Here is a 22,688-nt window from a genome sequence, read left to right as displayed (position 1 = left end):
TCTTTGATGCTACTTATCAGACATTCAAGAACGAGGGTTTAATCGGTTTCTATCGAGGCCTTGGACCCACACTCGCAAAGGTGGTCCCTGCCGTGTCGATTAGTTATGTTGTTTACGACCATGTGAGTGTTGGCAATTTGTCACGATGGGCTGAACTAACTCACCAACTACAGTCTAAGAAAGCATTGGGTGTGGCTTAATAATAGACCGCTAGTTTTGTGGACTTGTTATACTGAGCTAGATGCAAGATTTCATGCACACGCACAAAAATATTTACACACCGACCATGGGATCATCAAGCCGTGGTTCGCAATCCTTACTAAAGTTCATATGTAGCCAATAACAAAAATGCTTTAGCCGAGATCCCGGCTACCGGCAGGCCACAATTCGAATTATCCAATCCTCATGAAGACGGTTTTTCGTCCGAAAAATGCGGAACCGACCGGCTAATATACCGGGCCAACCATATATTGGAGCCCCACACCGATACATTCAGGTTTCACTTACCCGTTCATCATGAATTTCGAGATGAAGACACTGGCTGAGGAGAGAGCCAACCCTCCCTTTGACGTAGAAGCCATGGCCGTCGCCAACCATGGGTCTAAAGAGCGTTTAGATTATAAGCGCAAAGTGATGAGCGAAATTGAACGCCTTCCTGCTTTTTTTAATGACGACTTTTACGACTTGACTAAGGACCAACTAAGAGAGCGTACATTCATCAAGATCGGTCACATTGTTGACTGGCTTCAGAACGAGGACATGGATACATTCCGTCAACGTCTGGAAGTATTATCGGTGGCTGATCCAGGCTTCTGGACTCGGTTTGGTGTGCACCTTGGGCTTTTCACAAATTGTCTGCGGTCGGGTTGCACATCGAGTCAGTTTGCTTACTGGGTTCGCAAGGGAATGCTGAATTGCCATAAATTTTATGGATGCTTTGCAATGACTGAATTGACACATGGCAGTAATGTTCAGGGTATTCAAACCACAGCGACTTTTGACCCCAACACGGATGAGTTCATAATCAACACGCCCGACTTGAATGCAACGAAGTGGTGGATCGGTGGCGCCGCTCACTCTGCTACGCATAGTGCTGTTTACGCTCGTCTGATTATCAGTGGCAAGGACTATGGAGTCAAGACATTTGTTGTTCAACTTCGTGACCCATTGTCATTTAGCAACATGCCAGGCGTGACTATTGGTGATATTGGCAAAAAGATGGGTCGGGATGGTATTGACAATGGCTACATTCAGTTCTCGAATGTCCGTGTACCGCGCGCGCACATGCTCATGCGACACTGCCAAGTTACACGTGATGGACAAGTCTCTGAGCCTCCGCTCCAGCAGCTAGCCTACGGTGCGCTGCTTACAGGGCGCGTAATGATGGCTATCGATTCTTCGAACATTGGAAAGAAGGCCATCACAATCGCTGGTCGATATGCGGCCGTGCGTCGCCAGTTCAAGTCAGACGCGAAAAGCGAGGTCGAGACGAAGCTTATTGACTACCCTATTCATCAACGTCGCTTGATGCCCCTTTTAGCTCAGAGTATTGCTTTCCAGTACACCGGTTACCAGCTTGCGCACATGCTCGAAGAAACTACGCGAGCTCTCGATGCTCTTGAACCCGGTGATCCTAAGCTTGAGGGTGTAATTGAGTTGCTCAAGTCGACGCATGCGTCTAGTGCTGGTTTGAAGGCTTTTTGCACATGGGCCACGCTTTCTGCGATTGAAGTTTGCCGTCAGTCTCTTGGCGGTCACGGTTACTCATCCTACACAGGACTTGCGCCTCTCTATGCCGACTTTGCCGTGCACTGCACGTGGGAAGGTGACAACACGATTCTTGCCTTGCAGCTTGGTCGCGCACTTGTGTCTGCTTACGGTGAATCTCAGAATGGGAAGAAGCAGGGTCAGGCCCTGGCTTACTTAAATGACATCGACGCTTCTTTGAATGGTCGCTGCCAGTCACAGGAAGAGCTCAACACGCTCGCTGGCGTTGAGGCTGGTTGGCTTACAGCATCCGCGCACTTTGTCAAGGTGGCTTATGACGAGTTCCAGCGCTGCATCAAGGCGGGTGACTCACGTGAACGTGCTGCTGAGAAATGCTCGCAGCTTCGTTTCGTTGCCGCTAGCGTTCATACGTCGGGCTTTATTTTCCGCCAGTTCCGTGCAGCCGTCGAGAGCATGCCAGATAGGGGCGATGGTGTGAAGAAAGCACTGACAACTGTGGCTCTTTTGTACGGTCTCTGGCAAATGGAAGAGAAGTCTGGCTTCCTTCTGCGGTCGGGCTGGCTTAAGCCTGAACAATTTGACTTCGTGGCACGTCGCGTTTCAGAGCTGTGTGCGGAGGTCCGTGCATTTGCTATTCCGATGATTGACTCGTTCTCATACACGGACTTTGTCATTAATTCGCCATTTGGTCGCTTTGATGGTGACGTCTATCGTGCATACTTTGACATGATTCGCCGAAACAACCCCCCATTGAAACCACACCCTTACCGCGATTCACTTGTATTGCCGCTCCTGAATCGTGTAATTCCCGAGCAGGATGATGTGGCAGAGGCTATGAACCTCGATGAAGATATTGAGGAAATACAGAACGATATTAAAGAGGCCCTAGCTTCGCAGCAGAAGAACTAGTCAGTTCTACTAGTCAACCAGCAATGGTCTTGTTGATGTGACCTTTCCTCGGCTTATTGGGCGCGAGCATATAGTAGGATTGCATGTATACCTATAGACACATACCTCTCCTGTAAGCGGATTATGAAATGAAAAACCAATGTGAAAACTGACATGTGAAGGAGAAATATTGTTGCCCCTCAGCTAATATTGGGTCAATTATCGAATCAGAAGTGACTAGTCGGAATGTGTGGAGAAATTCTTTGTGTTTTCACGCACCCGGCGAATTCATACTTGGTCAGGATGATTATCTGCGTGTGCAGTTCCCATTTGGTGGAACCCAAGAGGTCATTGAAAGGCACATCTTCTCGGAAGTTGACATGTCGAGGCCTACAAACATGGAGCGCCTACTACTGATTCTCGATTTGAATGGAACCGTTCTGCATCGATCGAAGTCAAGTGGCAAGATTACTCCGCGACCATACTTGAGGTGCCTCTTACACTATTGCATGGGATCCAATTTTGAAAAGATGAACCAAAAACACATCAGGAAAGCTTGGAATCAACAGGACCGATATCCTGTGTTTAGGGGGGATAAACCTACCGGATCTGAGTTTTGGCTACGAGAAAACTATAATTGGTATTGGAGTCCCCCTGCCACACGTGTGCACCTTATGATTTGGTCAAGCGCGACCATCGAGAGTGTGGAAAAAATGATTGAAAAAATGACAGACTTCGCAACACAGCGTGCAATGTTCGAGCGCGTTTGGTCTAGAGGAACCCTCGTCTCAAAGTTTGATTATTTTAGAAAAGCTGGTACGACTAAGGACCTTAGTATCGTATGGGACGAATTGAATCGCTGGCTCGCATTTGAACACAAAAGAACTTCACAGAATGACTCGCCTAGTTTTATTTCCCGCGCATGGGCACAAGACCGACTAGATCGTTCAGTTCGACAGCGTAAACAATACTATGGAAAGTCTGATGATCCTTCTTTGGCCTTGCCCGTATTGTCAGGGGAGGAAAATCTTTACCGAGAGACGATTCTGCGTACCACAACAAAAAAGCTAGACTCTATCTATGGCTCACCTTTAACGGAACCGTTTGGTCCTCATAACACAGTGTTGTTGGACGACAGCATTCATAAAGCTCGGTGTCAGCCAAACAACCACCTTTGTATTCCAGAATACGACAAACAACGAGCTTCAAAGTATTCCAATTATTTGAACAGTACGTCAGATAAGGGAGCAGCAGAGGAACTCGATGACTATCTACTGCAGCTTGTGGGTGTGTTAGACTTCCTTCAAAGCGTTCCGGATGTAGAACAATGGATACAAGAAGGGGGTGCAACCACGTTTTCGATTGATCAGACGCCAAAACAACGAGCAGAATGGTGCCAACGCGGTCGCGAAACGCTAGAACGTCTAGAAATTCCTGTAGAGCCATGAGTATATATGATTAAGCTCGCGTGCATTAAAAGCCTTTCCAGCTCCAAACTTTCAGATGGCTAGTTCATTGCATCAACTGACAGAATCAGCATTGCAGAAGGTCTAGTCGGCCGACGAATGCCCTTGCGTCGTGAATGCACCTCTCCCCACGTGGCAATCACTAGATCGCCTTGGTTATCTCAGTGCGTCTCTCTCGCAGGCAAGTACGATGTCGTCGACGCCTAATGGCGCCTGCAACTCCTTGCTCGAGCGTGACTCGGGTGTCGGTGATACATTGCACGATTTCGATCGAGCCCAACGAATCTCCACGTCACAAGAACAGCTTCTTCGCACGCAACTACAGCAGCTTGGGCTTGAGGCAGGTGATGATGTGACCGCGCCTTGCAAAGACGCGAATGTAGATACGCCATCGCCTATTCATTCTTGGCCGGCAACTACATGGGGTCATGACGCACTAGATTCTTTTGGTGCTGCTCGTGTCGCAGGTCAGCCATGGCCCAGTGCTGCTCCTCCGCTTTCATTTCCTCGTCGAAATGCAGACATTAACACAACATTTAGATTTCCCTCATCAAGACCGAACTACGTGTCAGTCTCGGATGAAGTCGAGCAACAACGCCATGCAATACAGCGGCAGATGAACAGCTTCAAAGACGCCAAGAACAGTTGCAATGGCATCAACAAATGCTGCAGCCTCATTTTCCAATTTCTGCCGAAAGCTCGCAGCCACACCAATACCGCGGGCCCCTACACAATGCGGCTTTTCACGGCTCTTCATTAAGCGGCTCATGGATTCCACATTTAGATGCTGACTCAAGTCTTCGTTCCAACTTCACTTTCCCTCCTCGCCCATTGCAAGAGTCATCCATTCATGCGCATCAGTCGCCGCCGCAGCTTGCTCATCCAATTTCTGTGCCTACTTCTAAAAGAGCAGACGCTCAATCAGCTGAAAACGTGCAAGCACAGCTTGCCTCGCAACAACTTTCCTCGGAACTGTCACCCGAGTTTCTCATGGCTGGTGGTGGACTTGTCAACCTAACTACTTTAGGACTTGGCGGCGCCTGGAATGAATCGGATGATAAAGGCATTGATACTATCGCTACACCTCGTTCAGCGCAGCGCCACACTCGGTCTAGTAGCGCATCGAGTGCGATGATGCATCGTTCGAGTATGGACAACTTGCTGTCGGGTCTTCCTCAAGCTCAAGCACAGCTTGCAGCACTTCATCGGAGCAGACAGCAAATCGGACCAAACTCACACGGACGCTCCACGTCACATGGACGCTCAGCAAGTATGGGATCAAACGCAGGTGTGCCACGCCGAGCCTTGTTTGGAAGTTACTTGCCGCAAACTAGTTTGCCGCTTCTTTTGCTTACAGGGAAATTGGTTGTTGGAATTCTCCGCGTAAATAAACGGAATCGCAGCGATGCTTGGGTCTCAACGGAAGTACTGGAGCATGACATCTTCATTAGTGGCTCTAAAGATCGTAACCGCGCATTAGAGGGGGATATTGTTGCTGTGGAGCTGCTCAATCCGCAAGAGGTATGGCAAACGAAACGAGATAAGGTGGACAAGAAGAAACGCAAAGAAGAGCACAATGCGAGTGGAAATTGGTCCGTCTTAACTGCACGAGGCGCTGGACGTCGCGCAGACAAGGCGCGTGATGATATCGAAGTTGAGGGCGCACAGCTCAAATTGATTCAAGATGAAGAAGAGAGTGAGAACAAAGCGCCACTACTGGCTGGCCATGTTGTGGCTATAGTTGAACGCATGCCAGGACAAATATTTCCAGGTACTCTAGCGCTCTTACGTCCCAGCAGTGCAGCAACGAAGGAAAAGCAGCAGGCAGAACGTGGTGAAGATGATGATGTGACGCCAGGCACACCAGGCACACCGCGCCCAAAAATTGTTTGGTTCCGCCCGTCAGACAAGCGCGTGCCTTTAATTGCGATTCCTGCTGATCAAGCACCAGACGATTTTTGGATCGACGGACATCAAGAAAAGTATAGTCGTTGCCTTTTTGTGGCCTGCATCAAACGATGGCCTATCACTTCTCTACATCCATTCGGGTCGCTGGTGGATCGTTTAGGCCCAATTGGGTCTTTGGAAGCTGAGTCTCAGGCGCTTGTCCGCTCTCACTGCCATAGTATTGTGGCACCAATTTCTGAGCCGGCGCTGCGCTGTGTACCAACAGAGTCGTCTCTGATTACTGATACAGAAGCCAAATTACGGCGCTCATTTTGCGGCTTCACTGTAGTTGGCCAAGGACCTTGCGAAGTCGCACTGTCTGTGGATCCTGGCGAACAAGACACCGTGGTTGTTGGTGTGCACGTGGCTGATATAACACATTTTCTGAGCTCTGGATCGGCACTAGATCGCGAGTCTCTTCGTCGTGGTGCATCAGTACATCTTGTCCAGCATTCGTATGAGATGCTTCCTTCTAGCTTGTTGCATATCGTTGCCTTCCAAAAAGGTCGCAAGTCACTAGCCAAATCGGTCATCTTCACACTTCGAAAAAATTGCGTTGTTGATATGTGGATGGGTCGATCAATCATCCATGTATCGCATGAGACGAACTTGTTGGAACTAGAGCATGCTTTACAGGGAGGAAAGACCCCTATACCGATCACCACTGAACTTTTGGGCGCCGCTCTTGAGTTTGCTCGACAACTTCGTTCGGACCGCATCTCGCGAGGCGCTTTATGCCTGCCTCGTTCACGACTTGAGTTCGATCTCGATGAACAACAACGCCCGACGTGTGTTCGTTGCGAGTGCGACTCGAACTCGAATGCGAGCTTGCTACTAAATGAACTGTGCATTCGCACCAACACGGCAGTGGCGCATCGTCTAGCTGCAGGGTTTGAATCCAATGCTTTGTTACTACGACAGGATGCACCTCTTGAACGGGCTTTAGAGGAGCTGTCGACCAATTTAGGCGCGCTCGGCGTTCCAAAAGATCAGGTCAACATCACTACACTTCCAGCTGCCCTTGCTGCCCTTCCCTCATCTTTTCAGAGTGTCGGCGCTGCGCTAGTTGAAAACGCATTATCACCTTCGAAGTTTTTCACACCTGCTCTGGTTGATGTCACCAAGTTTGCGCATTACTCACTCGGTGAGCCTGTGTATACACATTTCACTTCGCCGCTTCAGCGATATTCAAATATTTGTGTACATCGCCAGTTGGATGCTATCTTGGATGATAAAGTAACTGGAACTCTGCGCGGTGACATTTTCACTAAGCTTGCTCATCAATGTAATGTAAAAGAACAGGCTGCTTTGGCGGCTGAAATGCAAAGCACGCACCTATATCTATGCCAATGGCTCAAAAATGAATCTAAGGAAGGAATTATGAAACGTCGCGCATTAGTCATGGCGTTGAGTGAGACGTCGGTCGATGTGCTTGTACCTTCGCTCTTGGTTGAAAAACGTGTGTACCTTGATTGTCTTCCGCTGGACGAGGCCAAATGGGACCCCTCTTCGCAATCACTCATGCTGACATGGAGTAAAGGTATTCACTCCATTGCATGGTTTGGCCACGCGATTGATGATGCACAGTGTATGAAAGTATGGGAGACAGAAAAAGAGCGACAAACAAAAGAGACATCAACTGCACCTGTTTGTCAACAGCAAAGAATTATGACCTTGACAGAGGTTGACGTATTTATTCTGTCAGATATGGACAAGAGCCCGCCCATTCTCAAAGTAGTTATTGCCAATCCATGTGCCTGAACAGAATCTTCATGCGCTACATACGTAGTTATAGGCGATTACACATTGTTCGTTTACGAGATGGTGACATGTTCTCTCTGCAGCGCCTCATTTAGCTTCATAAGCACGTCATTTGGCACTTGCTGCAACAAAGGTGCTAGTGACTCGGATCGCAGTGTCCTTGCTTCGCCTAGCTGACGAGCGAAGTAGGCCCAAAGATCTGGTCCAGCCCAAGACTCAGCACCTACTTCATCAGTAGCAGATCCCGCGGAGGCTAATTGTGAGTAAGAGGCTTGGAAACCTTGTTCATCCAAATCAGCGCCATCGTCTTCGGTGATTTCGTGTGTTGGAGGGCCCGTCTGCAATAAAAGGTGCATGACACTGATAGCCAGTGCAGGCCAAGCATTTGCATATGTTGATAACATGGAGTAGCTCTGAGTCAGAAGACGAATAATTCCAGCAGCTGTATTGAAACGCAGTTTCGCTGTCAATTTCGACAGGTCTGGAGAAATGACATTCTCAGCAATTTGACCAAAGAGTCCACTTTGCACACTGTCGAAGAGTTGGACAACGGCTTCTGGATATCCTTGTCTTTGCAGGCCGCACAGAAATCCGATAAACAAGACAAATTGTTGAGAAAACCTGTCTGTCTTGCTTGACTGCAGACGCACAAGCATGAGTGTAATTACAGGCTGCATGTAGGGAGCTAGCGGCTCGGGTGGCAAATGAATGATCATTGAACGAAGAAGATCGAAGCCATAAGCGTCATTAAGCCTGCTCGAAATAAGCTTTTGATAGATTCCCAAACACGATTCAACATGGCCTTTGTGCACAAGATGAGCAGGCGATTGCTTCAGATATGCTTTCATGAGACGAACGAGAGCAGGGACATGACTTTTCTTTTCCCACAACGCGGGCATTAAGAGTGGCGGGAGAAGCGATGCATAGGCCTCCGGCAGTTGACGCACAGAATCCAGGTTGGCATGTGCCTCCAAAAGTTGCGCAAGAATTTGGAATACGTACGGGATATACTCGGCCACATCCGCCTGGAGAATTTCTGTGCAAACTGGGAAAAGACGTTCTTCCATCATGGCCACTTGCGCCGTTGACGACGAGCCCGTGAATCTCAGTAGTGTTGATACAGACTCAAATAGGAACTGAGTGAACCGAGGATTGCTTGGATTTCGGCTTGTAACCTGAATGATTGACACAAGGTGCTCAAGCAATTGTCCCGCGTAAGGCTCCACCGACTTCTTGGCAACCAGGAGTACACGCATGACACATTTCATGACATGGTCGTTCTCAGCCACTTTTTCCGGTGTTTCATGTTGTTCTACAGCTGCAAAAAGAGCTTCCAGCATGTTTCGCGTGAATGGCTCAATATCTGTAGAATTCAGTAATCGATGACCATTGACACGGATAAAAAGTATCCGCTCGATCGAAATTGCAGCGTATGTGCACGTTACATAGTTCGTTGAACTAAGATGGTGAACAAGCAATGGCAACACAGACAAAAGCTGGTCCTTGGTCAATTGGTTGCGGAACGTGTACAGGTATTTAATGGCATCGACTTGAAGAATGGGTTGTGCTTTGGCTGTATCATTGTCAGGCTGAAGGTCTTGAAGCACATGATTGGAGAAAAACTGGACCACGTCAACGAGAGCATTGGTCGAGGACACACCATGCTGCATAGTGGAGCTCTGTGCTGCAATAGAAGTTAAAAGATATATGGCAGCATCCTTTCGTCTCCAGTTGACCATAGGATTGGCCTGGAATTCAGCCAAGTAGGCTTGGATGTGGCGCGAGCATATAGCAGTAATCTGTGTTGAAAATTGCTCCAAAAGAGCACGAACAAATTCACATGCAGCCCGTCTGCGCGTGTCTATTTCGATACTTTGCTCAAGATCGCGGCGAATATATTCCATGGGATTGTCTTCGAAAATCTCCTCGTCGATGTCACGCAGTTGAATATTCGGCAAAATAATAGCCGTGCAGAATTGCTCCAATGTTGAATCCGCTTGGAAAAGCTCGCGTTGATTCCCCATACGCACAACGGTTGAGAGGAAGCCGATTGCCTTGCTAACGATCACATCGTATTTCTCTGCCGGGCCATATGTACCCAGCATGTCCCAAACGGCTTGAACATAGTCAGGAAGCTGAGGTAATACATCCAAATAACGTTTAGCATACAATTCGAAGATTTCACAAACACTGCTTCGAATTTTGACCAACGGACTAGGAGCTACATCGTCCTCGTCGCCGATCAGTTCTGGGCGACTGTAGGAGAGTAGGCTTGTGAACATAGGTGAGAGGGTCGGTATGGCATCCTCAAATTGAGGGGGAAGATCTTGAGCAGACAAATCGTAGAATAACTGCAAAAGAAGCATCAAGCACATTGCTAGCGGTTGCATGGTGGATGACGGCGTCGACGGATCCATTAGCAATGAGTGCATACGTTGTAAAAGTTCTAGCAGTGGATTTGCCATCTTCCCAAGAACCAAATTGATTTCCATATACAGGGCGTCTGACCGGAATTGACTGCGCCAGCGCTTGAAAATTGCGTGAGAGGTTGACAGAACAGACAATAAGATATGGTGGTTATCAGTCGAAAGCTGAGAAACAAGTTCATCAATGAGACTTGGCCAGGCATCTGGAAAATCATAAGAAGCCACCAAAGCAATACTTTCGTTCAATTGCGAAAGAATGGCTTGACTGGGTGAGGGTGCGCTTGCCAGCGAGACCAACACTGGAACGAGCTGTTGACGAATCCCATATTTTTCTTCATCACTCACGGAGTTTGGTACATCCTCGTCAGCTTCATCGTCCACGACCCAGCGAAGCTTGCAGATGTTCTTAAACTGGATAGCTGCAGCGAGGCGTACAGCTGTTGATGCTGACTCCGATTGAATTAGAGTCAGCAGCAAATAAACAAAGTACGGCTGAACCTGCAGCTGAGAAATTTGTTCTTCGGCTACCTTTCGCTGTTCTGGGTTCAGCGTCTGCTGAAATAGAGAAGCAAGCGAGGCAAGCTGCTGGGTGTCCGAAGGATCCATGAAACCAGGAAAACTTCTGTCGTTATGATATTGAAACGCTAAAAACAAAACTCGTCAATTGGTGGATCCAAGGTTAGAAAAACCAACACACGCGCATCGCCACGTCATGTCACGTGTTCCATGAAACGCAGTCAACCATGGCACCCAAATGCATCTGACGCTTTCAATTGACACGGTATGACTGATACACCATCGAGAAATGCGCCATGGGTGGTGCAAAAGTATGGGGGAACGAGTATTGGTAAGTTTCTTCCTACGATCGTAGACTCTATTACACCTTCATACCTCAAAACGAATCGAGTGGTGATTGTATGTTCGGCGCGATCAGGTAAAACAAAAGCGCTGGGGACTACCAATCTGCTACTCCAGGCGAGCAGCCAAGCTATGGCAATGGCGCCGATTAATGCTTTTGATTCATCCAGGTCTTCATTGTCGTCATCTTTCAATGGTGAAAACAATGGGCCGTGGATATCGTCCCAATCTTCCGCGCATCTTTCGCGGTCCGAATCAATGCCTGCTTTCCATGCAACCGTGGATAAAATCCAAGAAGATCATTTTGAAGCTGCTAAAAGCATAGTGTTAAAAGATGACCTTCTTCGTACTGAATTGGAGCGAGGCATAACCGAGGATTGTTACCGTCTTCGGGAGTTTCTTCAGGCAGCCAGGATTCTCAACGAAGTGTCACCACGATCAAGAGATTTAATCATGGGTATCGGCGAGCGCTTAGCATGCCGTCTTGTGGTAGCTGCATTAGAAGAACGCGGCATTCGTGCTGAACTTGTTACGTTAGAAACGATTGTTGATGAGCTCGATGAAGAAGTCTTGCGGCCGGCATCTACTTCCTATGAAAGCTCGAACTACCTCGAACAGTCATTTTATGATCGTCTTTCAACCGCTTTGGCAAACCGCATCATGCAATGCGAAGGGGTTCCAGTCGTTACGGGTTATTTCGGTAATGTGCCAGGCTCACTACTGAGTCAAGTGGGCCGCGGCTACACTGACTTGTGCGCGGCACTTTGTGCTGTGGGACTTAAAGCGGATGAGCTTCAAATTTGGAAAGAAGTGGATGGAGTTTTTACAGCCGATCCACGCAAAGTTCCTACAGCCCGCCTGGTGCCTGCTATAACGCCAGAGGAGGCTGCGGAACTCACTTATTATGGTAGCGAGGTGATCCATCCTTTTACTATGGAACAGGCGATTAAGAAATCTGTTCCCATCCGCATAAAAAATGTTGAGAATCCAACAGGTTGCGGTACTGTGATTTTCCCCGACCATATTTCACCATCTGTCGACGACGATATCAAACACGATCCCTTCGTGGATGGGCACGTGGAGCAACCAGAGCCACCACTCAACGGTCTTTCGACCCCTATGCACAGTCGCCAGCAGCAAAAAGAGCCTCGGAAGACACCCACGGCTGTCACTATCAAAGACAATATTATCGTTCTTAATGTTCACAGCAACCGCAAAACTATCAGCCACGGATTCTTTGCAGGAATTTTTGGCACGCTTAACCGCTATGGTGTTGTGGTAGATTTGATCTCCACTTCCGAAGTGCACGTCTCGATGGCGATGACTGCTGACATCAAAGCCCGAACCCTCGAGCGCTTGAGTGCAGAGCTTGAACACATTGGGACTGTCAGTATTTTGCGAAACATGGTAATTTTGAGTCTGGTCGGAAAAGAGATGCGTCAAATGGTTGGTGTTGCAGGGCGTATGTTTAGTACACTCGCAGAAGGAAACGTGAACATTGAAATGATTAGCCAGGGTGCTAATGAAATCAACATATCGTGTGTAATTCACGAAGGATCAGCATTAAAAGTACGTATATCTAATAACTCACTGCCCCTTACACACAAAGGCGTTGAACCTCATTCACTATTCCATACTTGAAGTATCTCCCAAGCCATGCAACATGGAAGGGGGGACGTTTGGGCGGTCATTTTTCTAGATATCTGCAGTCGGAGGAATACGGATGAGTAGTTTGCCTGTTGTAGAGCGGCTGGCCAATTCATCCTGTGCTTCCTTCACGCCATCGGCACTCAATAGGTACTCACGCCAAACCCCGGGGTAGACTTTGTCTGATACTAAAAGATCAATGAGAATTTTGCTGTAATAGTTCAACTCTTCTTGCGTCGAAACATATCCAAATAGGGAGGGGCGCAAAAGTTTAAGATTCTTTGGACTTAAACGATGTAATTCAATAGGGTCTGGCAAGCCACTGGACTGGCCAAAACTTACCAGTGTGCCGAGACGTGCAACGAGATCAAAGTCTTTTTCGAACGTGGCTTTCCCGACAGAGTCGTAAATTACCTGTACACCTTTCCCATTTGTTATACCATTCACACAAGAAACGAGATCATCATCGTATAGGAAAACATGCTCAGCACCCATTGTTTTAACACGCTCCGCTTTCTTGGTTGTCGAAGTGGTACCGATTACATGTGCTCCCAGAGATGAAGCAATTTGGACTAAAAGGAGGCCAACACCACCAGCTGCTGCATGAACCAAGACGTAGTCCCCACTCTTCACAGGATAAGATGTGTGGGTAAGCGCCACAGCTGTGAGACCCTGAAGCCACGCTGCTACCGCGGTCCGTGTGTCAAGTTCCTTAGGTAGTTTAACAACTTTAGAGCGAGGTGCAATGACACGTTCGGCGAAAGAAGAGCCAACGAGTGCTACGACACGATCTCCCGGTTGAATGTTTTTAACATTGATGCCAACACGAGCGACCTTGCCGCCGCACTCCTGACCAAGGGTGAATGGAAGTTCAACAGGGTAGAGCCCTGTGCGAAAGTAAGTATCGATAAAATTTACACCGGCGATTTCTGGTTTGATTAGCACATCGTCCGTGCCCAGGCTCGGGACAGGAACATTGTCACACTGAATGACATCGACACCGCCGGTTTGATGGATTCGAATGGCCTTCATATCGTGGAAATACCATGCATAATCTCAACGTTGGGCCAAGTTTGATACCGGCTACTTACGTAATGTTAGAGGGTTGTCTGCTAACTATGTATAAACTGCCTTTGAACCAATTACTTCTTCACGGCATTGATGATCTTACCGAGGAGTCCACCTGGACGATCGCCTGGTGTTTCACCGGTTGCACAACAGCAGCAGTCAGCTGAAGGACTGAAATCCTGTGCATTCAGGCACATGACGCGAGCCTTGCGGTTTTCCCAGCCATCGTCCACGTTAAACGTGCAGTGGAACATGCACAAAATGCGGCCATCGTTCGTTGGCACAAACGATGCATGACCTGGGCCATATGGACCACCTTTGCTACGGTCACTTGAGAGCAAAGGTGAGTTACGTTTAGTCCATGATTTAGGATCCAATGGATTACTGCCAGTAAGGTTAAGAAGACCAAGTTTGTAGTCACATGTCCAGCTACCGTGAGCACTGTACACGATTCCCCGGATACCCTGAAAGTCGACGAAAGATGGCCCCTCATTGATGCCACGCTTACCTCCATCCGGACGCTCCCACTTTTCTGTTGGCTTAGAAATAGTCACAAGGGTTTCTGGGATAGCTTGTTCAGGGGTAACGAGCTGGACAAGAAACAGGTCCTGTTCGGTATCAGAGTTATCTGCCAAGGGCCAACCGGAATAACAGCAATAAAGGTTTTGACCAAGAGAAAATACGGTGGCATCAATAGCCCAATGGTCGGGTACACCTTGCAACGGACCAATAAACTGCCAGCCTTGTGGATCCATAGGATCTTGCGACTGAGAGCGAAGTATCAACGTGCGGTGTGACGCTGGACCTTCTCCAGGTTTTTCACCACTGAAGTAAATGTACCAAATACCGTTAATATTGTGCAGCTCAGGCGCCCAGATACCTGGGGCCCAACCGGAGCCTTGGGGGCGCCACACTAAGCTTTTTTGCGGATTGTTAAAGTCTTCAATGTTGTTCGAAGCCCAGATTTCAATTCGATCCCCTAGTGTGAAAGTGAGATAATACAATCCATTCCATGCATAGACCCAAGGGTCTGGCATGTCAACATTGGCGATGGGACGACAAGACATGATAGTAGGCGGATATAACGTTGTCAAAGCTGCGCTCGAGCCATGTGTCAAGGGCCGGGACCGGCGAGCTAGGTTATACGTGCTTATGTCATCATTTTGTGTATGGATTGATAAAGGTGATGCTGAGTGGCATGCTTTCAAGCAGCTTGCGTGTGGAGATTATAAGGGACTGGTCGACAAACAGTCCCAGAATCCTAAATATAGAAATCTTAGTATTTGTTCACGCGCATGGTGATATGGAACAAGATCGAGAATGATAGTCTTGGGACGAGAGAAGTCTTACTAATTCAAATTGCGTTCACACTTCCTCTATTATAGTGGTCTGATCTGTAAAAGTGTCTGTTCGCGATAAGTATAGGGCTTCCGACCTAGTATCGCGAAGAAAATCACAACTGATGGATACGAGATGGTAGGAGATATGTATGAAAAAGATTATTGAAAAATGAATACGACAAAAATGCATCCTTAATTAGTTTAGATATTGATCAAGAACGCCATACTTTATGATACAAACGATAAAGCGCTATAGAAAGTCGAGTTTTACGCCGTTGCTGATTCTTGTAAGACATGCGATACAAACAATAGCGCCCAGTACAATCCACTTTCTGAGCTTGTGAGCGCGCTCATGTGGGAAAGCGTAAGAGATACATTCGGTATGGAAATTTGGAAACGAACATGCAATTCATGTCGCTGAATTGATCCAATACATATACTTACTATATTGCTAAGTAGCTTTCAAAATTAAATTTTCAAATACAAAGGTTCATTTGTTAAAAAATTTCAGCTCGAGGAGCCGAAGCGGCAAATAAGCCAACAGTGTAAAAGTGAACGTGAACTCGTTAGCAAGATCGCCACCGGTCTCACCAAAAAGACCTGCTAGTGGCCCAACATACCACGTTTCAGCCATACCCATAACCCAGCAAACTACACCCACCAAAAACACAACGGCAGCAGCGATCCCGTGCGGCAAGCGTTCCTTGTCATTCCAACCATCTAAGTCGTAATTGTCGAATGATCCCTTGCGGATGACAGAGTGCTCCATCAAGATGATCAAAATGTAGCTAGTGCACCAATATCCAAGCAAGCTCAGAAAGTTTTGTAGGTATGAATTCAGCTCCTCTCGACCAGCGAGTCCGAGAGCAATAACGATTCCAAAAAGAACCACTTGCCAAATTATTCGAGGTACATAAGCAAGCCACGGTGAGATCTGTTGAAAACTTATAGCAGCACTGTACGTATTAAGCAAATTGATGGCAATGCCCGAAAGAACAAGAATTACAAGAAGGAATTTCGCAAACCCCATTGGATACAGTATGTCCCGGATAAGGTATCCGATTCCGCCTTGTTCATATGATTGCTTCCAATCGGGGTGGTTGTCAAGAGCACTCGCCATCACAGCGCCTGACCACATCCCGATACTTGTAGGGATGCAAAGGCCACATGTAGTCAATAGAAACACCTTGTATTTGTTGACATTGACCGGATACTGAACATAATAATCAGAAGCAATGGTTGCCCAAGATGCGCTAGAACCGTACACTACGGCAAGAAACGTAAGCGCAGCACCAGCCAATGGAGTTGTTCCTGTGGCTTTGGCAGGTGAATGATTGTCCGCATATTTGCCCGTCTCGCCAAAGATGATTAAGAATATAACGAAGAAGACGAACCAAGCGTAACGTTCGACAATCATGATCAAACGAAGCCCAAAAAGACCGATGATGAGAGCAGCCGCTGCTATAATGATTATTCCGACAACAATAGAAATATGTCCATCGGCTACAGCAGTGAGAGCAAGGCCACCTGTGATAGCACCAACAGCTGACCAGCCAATTTGTTGAACAGTGTTGAGTAAGGCAAGAATTTTGTTCGGATACCAACCAAAACTGTAGCGAGATACAGACATCTGGCGGAGACCAGTAGGAGCCCCGAATGTCGCACAGTATGCAGTGCCCATACTTCCTAATAAAGAACCAAAGAAAATGATCAAAAGCGATTGTTTTAGATCTAGACCGAATTCCCAGCCAAGCATGCCCGTGGCACAACATGCTAGATTCATGGTGCCTGAGGCCCATAGAAACGCCATATTCAACTCTTCGTACCATTTTATGGGTTTTCTGTCTTCGGGTCGCTTTCGCTCAATAGCTTCAGATTCAACTCCAACTTTTTTGTCAAGCCATGCCTCGATGCGTAAAAGACCAGCGAAAAGCCCTCGATGGTATGTTCCATTTTCCATCACCGATGAACAGTAAACTTCTTCCTCTTTGGTTACGAATGGATCATTTGATATTTCGCGTTCGACATCAATCTCTGGAACACGTTTCATGCTTTGATCGTCACTAAGAAGACCCATGAGATAGGGGCGCTATATCATTTTATAGATTAGTTTGTAGTTAGCAAAAAAAGCTTTGATTCAACCCGCAAAGTTAATTGCGTGATCAAAGCAGATAATTTGTCGTGCATGCAGCACGCAGAAATCGTACCGATTATAGTTCTAGCGATGAGCTTATAATCATAGGAACATGCTTATTATTGGGCTGTTATTAAGCTCATACATTTCAATAGACTGAGTCAAATACTTTAATAAGAGAAATTAAAAATAGCCTATGTTATCTCTTTGCCTAGGATGACAGGCCTTAAGCTTGCGCCTGAGGAGCGAAGACCAATTTGAATGCGACAATAAATAGTTAGCTATATTGTAAACTTTAAATATCCATATGAAAGCTTCGATTAACGGAAATTTTATTGCAATCATTCCTTGAAGAACTGGGCATGATTGTAGCAAGAGTGATTATTACTACAAAGCTTGGAAATATTATCGTGAATACAATTGCACGCTTTAAGTCTGACCACTAGTGGCCATTGTACTTTAAATTTCAGCAAATTAAGTTCCTATGCTGAAAGGCTGTCTCGATGCACTAATTCCCAAGTACTTCTTTTGTGACGAGTTTGAGTTACGTACACGTAGTGATTAAAACGTTAAAACTTTGATCAAGTGCTACGATTGAGATGCGCAATTTCTAATGAAACAGCATCGCCCTCAGTTCAAAAGTACTGCATTCAAGAACACAAATTGATGTGGTATCATTTCGTCATGACCCGTTTCTGGTAAGATCAGTGTCTCTTCCACGGTTGCTCGGATCATATTGTGAGTTCTTTATAGTAGTAACAGCATCAATCCCAAAAGGCACCTAGCGCAGATTTTATCCGATGAATTCCATATTGGACGTAGCAAACCATCGACGTCTTTGTTTATTATTTATATGCAAGAGTGACAACTGCATTGGCGAATTGAACTCATATTGGTATTTTACAATGTCTAGCAGGTTTAATGAAACGCCACAAATTTATTACTCACGCCATTTTGAAGATAATCAACACACTGAGTAAATACTCTTTGGCTCCATTTATAAGGTATCATAACTTTCATGGCACCCACATTAAGCTTGTCGAATGCCAAATTTTTAGATTGTCCGATGAAACCCATTGAGATCTGACCCGGATTATCCTGGCAACGTTGGTACATAAAACAATATAGTAAGCAGAAAAGAAAAGATTTTTATCAGTTTCATATAAACCTGCTAGGCAATAGATTTGCCTTCAGTAGCTTTGCGGGTACTTGCCAAAAGCTATGAAAAGGTCGTCTGTATCAAAATTAGAATTTTGCTCGTGTCCTGCCTCGCGCAATTCCTTCGTGTTTTTATAGTTTTTTGCACTCGAGTCCCAGAGCATTTTCTATGCGAGCATCGACATCCTACTACAGGAGTAGAATGTTTTCGAGGAATTGGACAATAGACTGCAAATGCTAGGCCAGCCCATATCGGTGCGCAAATAGAAAAAAGATCGGCGGAAGTTTTAAGAGACGGCAAGGGCAAGAAAATTGATTTTGTCGCGTAAAACGAAACTCGATTTTGGCCGCTATAAGATGAAGAAAGAAAATTGAACTTCGTAGATTGATGTCACGTCCGCATGTGCGTGACTTTATCTCAAAGCCCATTAAACGCACCCCAAGTTATTGGAATGAAACCGGGAATGTATATTGTCAACTTAAAACAGCATTAAGACATTTTCGTTAAACTCGAGTCAATCTTTCATTTCATCCATAATCTGCCAGGCTGTGCTTTCATAGACTGCCGAGTGTCCAGGAAAGAAAACACAAGAAGCCCATTGCATAATAAATTTGGAAAGTGTTTCTGATGCTGGCACATTGACCTCAACAATGGTGATCGTTAGTGGGGTACTTTCTTGAATCAACTCGAGCTCATGATAATGACAGCTTCTTCTAGCGTTCGCTATGTAATGGTGCAATTCGACCGACTCCCAGAAGTACATATCTTTATAAAAATGATAAAAGTTTCACATGGTACTGGCCCGGTTTATCGTGTAATCGAGAATAAGAACGAAATAAATTAATCAAATTTCAGGCAGAGATTATGACACATGGAAACACCACGCAGCCGTTATATTGGCCGTTCTCCTTTTCGATTCAGGCATTAACTACCTAAGCCTAAGAAATTATTCGAAAACATGATCCGTTTAAGTGTCAAATGAAAGAACTTTAAGACAATAATTGTACATTGCGATGAGCGATTAACGATTCAAACCATTCAAGATCAAATCGGAAGGAAATACATTCAGCACAAAGCTGACGCTCAAGTAAGTGTTTCATCGTAATAAGAAGCGGCTAATGTTTGACTGATCAATATTTTTTTTCTTACATCATTTACTTCCTGCACATCATAATATGACTTACAAGTGTATTCGCTTCGAGGCAGCTTGTTCAGCATAACTGGGTGGCGCTCTGAGCGTTAAAACTTCAAAGTGACATTACTAAGTTTGAGATGCAAAAGAAGGCCAATCAGGCCTAGAACCTTTCATGTCGAAATTGTGTCGGCACAATTTTAACGATAGCTGTATCATATTCGTTCCTGGTGCAGAAGTGAAAATATTATGACTTCCGGCCACATTAAAAGTTATAAGTTGTAACGTAAAGCAAAACATCGTAAGTCCGATACGACTTGATCCACTCACACATGAATATGGCCAATGGTCTACGTGCAATTGTGCCAAGACTGCATGAGACTCTCAAGTTGACAAGGTCTGTTCGAAAAAGAAGAATAGAGGACTGCTAGCGCCCTGGGAAGAATGTCTCATGCAATCAAGTGAATATACATAATAAGCGGCAAACGGACGGGTTGGGATAACCAAGGATTCACGCTATATATGGAATGATTCTTATGAGCCTGATGTTGACACCCGATTCAAGAAAGAGCTCTCGAGGCAAGTAAGCGCTAAGGTGTATTAATGATCGGTAAGTCACAGGATGGATGCATTCTTGGCAATTCATTCTTAAGGTCGAAGAAGACACCAATACTGTCTCGGAGATTTTGCTGGTTTCGTGAATTTTGCAAATTATCTAAGACACCGCATTGAAAGGTGATGACGTTTTCACGTGTTACGGACGACGACATGGAACATGATGAATGGGTGTTGAGAATAGAGGACCTAACGGTTGCAGTCTTGAAGGCGATAGAGAATGGAAAACGATAAAACTTCAAATATTCAAAGAGCAATAAGTGTTAAGAAAGATTTGTGATGAAACAACGATGCTACAAGGGGACGTGGAACGAAGGGGATTCAGCAGACACACAAATCTGGCCGTATGATGGTAAATATTGCGTGAAAAGCTAGTGCAACGCAAAAAATTTGATGAAATTATTCAGGCACTAGGAGGAACAAAACGAATCAAGAGTGTGGGGCAAGTGGAGAAGAGTGGGAGTACAAAAGACTGGGTGGCAATGAACGAGAACGCCAGACGGGAGACGTGTGAAGAAATGGTAGTAGAATTTTACTTGGAGCAGAGGGCCGTAAGCTCAGAGTCATGGTGGCGAGAAAACAGAACTTGTCTGCCGAAAAGCCAACACGGTTCGGTCGAGTCATGGGCATGTAAAGGTGACCACACGGTGGCATGCATGTAAATGAAATTGCCAGAAAAGACTCATTCACGTGCATGAGCCATTTTCGCCAACGTTTGACCAGTGGCCCGTTCCAAAGTTTAACCCGCGTAGCATGCGTGCACATCACTCTTGTTCTAAACAGTCACATAGCGTGAGTCATACTATGACTCGATGCACGAATGAGTGGATACGCAAGGTATAAAAAGGCGCCTCCCCGAGGAATCACGGCTCCTCATGCTGCTAGCTGAGGCATTAGCCGAGCGAGCCAAGGCACAGCGCCGATATGAGCAGCTGATGCAGCGGCTCCTGCGAGTCGTGCGAGTACAAGAGGGCAACCAACCAGTAGAGGAACCAAACGAGCTCCTCGTCTCCGCCAATGGCATTCTAGATCGAATGGACTGGCTCATCTGATGCGTCAACAAGACCAACACACAAACCATGTTTGACGACAAGCACACACAGATGCGACTGCATTCCGAGACATGGCACTCAAGCGGCGAAAGCTGTATTCCGACGTGGCAACAAAGGCGAGCACAGCGCAAGATCGATACACACGCAGTGAGATTAAGTATGTGAGTGTGATTCATGTGCGGAAGATGCAAAAGCAGGTGGACAAGCTCGCAGGCGAGTACCGGACATTGGACACGCGAATCCAAAAGATGAACTGGGAGGTGGAGTTGATCGAGGAGTAAGCATCGAACAGAGAGGCCGGAGATAATTGAGTGGTCTGTTAGCGTGCACACACTGGGGCACTCATCAGAGTGTCCCAGTGCAAGATGCCTGATAGTCCCCTGGGGCAAAGACGTGCATCGCCCTTAGCACAGAGCAGCCCCGACAGAGCACAATCGTACAGGGAACAGAGTATGGAGTACTACCGCGTGCAGGAGCAGCCACTCGATGAGGGAGGGCCAGGGGCAAGGCCTCTCTGCTGTCTTGCTCCTATTCGAATGTAGAATGCATTTGTATTATAGGATTCAATTTACGGTATGGGCTGAAACAGGCAGGTGTGGCTGAATAAGAGCAGAATTGCTGGCCCTTGAGGATGCACTACTCGAAGAGCATAGCATCAACCTAGACATTAAGAGTTAAAAAATACGACAGGACCAGGCAAAGCATATGCGGGGAGAGAAATACCAGAACAAGGCAGGAATGACGGGTGTACGAGTAAAAGATGCACATGAAGGACGAGAGAGACACAAGAGAAGTACGGTAGGCTGAACAGCAAGAAAATTCAAAAAGAAAGAGCGGTTGACTTGAGTTGTAAAATAACAAAATTGAGGGAGTAGGATACGAAAACACGAGACAGATAAATAGAGTAGATGAAGAGCTGAATCACGCGAAACATGGGAGCAGACAGAGACAAAAAAGTCGATTCGATTTAGATGCGTGAAGAGGTCATATACGAATTGAAAAATGTCTTCAGAATAAAATAAGCAGACAAAACCATGATCTCAAGTACATAATAACCTTTCCAATTATGCGTGAATATATCCAGCTACAATACAACATCAACGGGGTATATGCTAATTATCTCATCTCGTTGTCATAAACCACACACCTGCGGTAGGGGTATACCTCCGTTACTCTTCATCGCAAAAAGTGCTCAAGGTACATTGTCCGACACGGTACTCATGGTCGAGCAGTGCGACGAAGCATGCAACTCTTGCTTTCTTTCTGGCACCCAGTATGTTCAGATGTCCGATGTGATTGTCATGAAAGCGACTTGAATGGGTTGTAACCCGTATATGACGCAGGTGGTATAAACGGCCCCGGCATGAACGTCGGTCTTGGAGCCGGATTTACAGGTGCTGTAGCAGTGGCCATGACCAGCGTCAGTACCATGACGACAATGGATAGATATAATTGCATCTCCGTATT

The 22,688-nt window shown here is 46.4% G+C and overlaps 9 protein-coding genes across 9 annotated transcripts; 5 read left to right on the top strand and 4 right to left on the bottom strand.

The window, feature by feature from the left end:
* Nucleotides 1-528: 528 nt before the first annotated feature.
* On the top strand, nt 529-2,637 carry MGL_4209 (uncharacterized protein; the record flags this gene model as incomplete). The annotated part of the gene is made up of 1 exon (XM_001728596.1): nt 529-2,637. The coding sequence occupies one exon, from the start codon at nt 529-531 to the stop codon at nt 2,635-2,637; it is 2,109 nt and encodes a 702-aa protein (XP_001728648.1).
* Nucleotides 2,638-3,290: 653 nt separating this feature from the next.
* Nucleotides 3,291-4,170, top strand: MGL_4208 (uncharacterized protein; the record flags this gene model as incomplete). The annotated part of the gene is made up of 2 exons (XM_001728595.1): nt 3,291-3,846; nt 4,154-4,170. 2 exons carry the CDS (start codon nt 3,291-3,293, stop codon nt 4,168-4,170), a joined length of 573 nt encoding a protein of 190 aa, XP_001728647.1.
* A 575-nt stretch (nt 4,171-4,745) lies between these two features.
* On the top strand, nt 4,746-7,790 carry MGL_4207 (uncharacterized protein; the record flags this gene model as incomplete). The annotated part of the gene is made up of 1 exon (XM_001728594.1): nt 4,746-7,790. The coding sequence occupies one exon, from the start codon at nt 4,746-4,748 to the stop codon at nt 7,788-7,790; it is 3,045 nt and encodes a 1,014-aa protein (XP_001728646.1).
* Nucleotides 7,791-7,843: 53 nt separating this feature from the next.
* MGL_4206 (uncharacterized protein) lies at nt 7,844-10,822 on the bottom strand (the record flags this gene model as incomplete). The annotated part of the gene is made up of 1 exon (XM_001728593.1): nt 7,844-10,822. The coding sequence occupies one exon, from the start codon at nt 10,820-10,822 to the stop codon at nt 7,844-7,846; it is 2,979 nt and encodes a 992-aa protein (XP_001728645.1).
* Nucleotides 10,823-11,206: 384 nt separating this feature from the next.
* Nucleotides 11,207-12,715, top strand: MGL_4205 (uncharacterized protein; the record flags this gene model as incomplete). The annotated part of the gene is made up of 1 exon (XM_001728592.1): nt 11,207-12,715. One exon carries the CDS (start codon nt 11,207-11,209, stop codon nt 12,713-12,715), a length of 1,509 nt encoding a protein of 502 aa, XP_001728644.1.
* Nucleotides 12,716-12,769: 54 nt separating this feature from the next.
* MGL_4204 (uncharacterized protein) lies at nt 12,770-13,753 on the bottom strand (the record flags this gene model as incomplete). The annotated part of the gene is made up of 1 exon (XM_001728591.1): nt 12,770-13,753. One exon carries the CDS (start codon nt 13,751-13,753, stop codon nt 12,770-12,772), a length of 984 nt encoding a protein of 327 aa, XP_001728643.1.
* A 110-nt stretch (nt 13,754-13,863) lies between these two features.
* On the bottom strand, nt 13,864-14,856 carry MGL_4203 (uncharacterized protein; the record flags this gene model as incomplete). Its single annotated transcript, XM_001728590.1, has 1 exon — nt 13,864-14,856. One exon carries the CDS (start codon nt 14,854-14,856, stop codon nt 13,864-13,866), a length of 993 nt encoding a protein of 330 aa, XP_001728642.1.
* A 763-nt stretch (nt 14,857-15,619) lies between these two features.
* On the bottom strand, nt 15,620-17,179 carry MGL_4202 (uncharacterized protein; the record flags this gene model as incomplete). The annotated part of the gene is made up of 1 exon (XM_001728589.1): nt 15,620-17,179. The coding sequence occupies one exon, from the start codon at nt 17,177-17,179 to the stop codon at nt 15,620-15,622; it is 1,560 nt and encodes a 519-aa protein (XP_001728641.1).
* Nucleotides 17,180-21,292: 4,113 nt separating this feature from the next.
* MGL_4201 (uncharacterized protein) lies at nt 21,293-21,502 on the top strand (the record flags this gene model as incomplete). Its single annotated transcript, XM_001728588.1, has 1 exon — nt 21,293-21,502. One exon carries the CDS (start codon nt 21,293-21,295, stop codon nt 21,500-21,502), a length of 210 nt encoding a protein of 69 aa, XP_001728640.1.
* Nucleotides 21,503-22,688: the final 1,186 nt, after the last annotated feature.

The sequence above is a fragment of the Malassezia globosa genome, assembly GCF_000181695.2.
Source record: "Malassezia globosa CBS 7966 chromosome Unknown mgl_sf_19.1, whole genome shotgun sequence".
Lineage (NCBI taxonomy): Eukaryota > Fungi > Basidiomycota > Malasseziomycetes > Malasseziales > Malasseziaceae > Malassezia > Malassezia globosa.
Note: the sequence above shows the minus strand (reverse complement) of the source record. Positions and strands in the feature narration are given on the sequence as shown.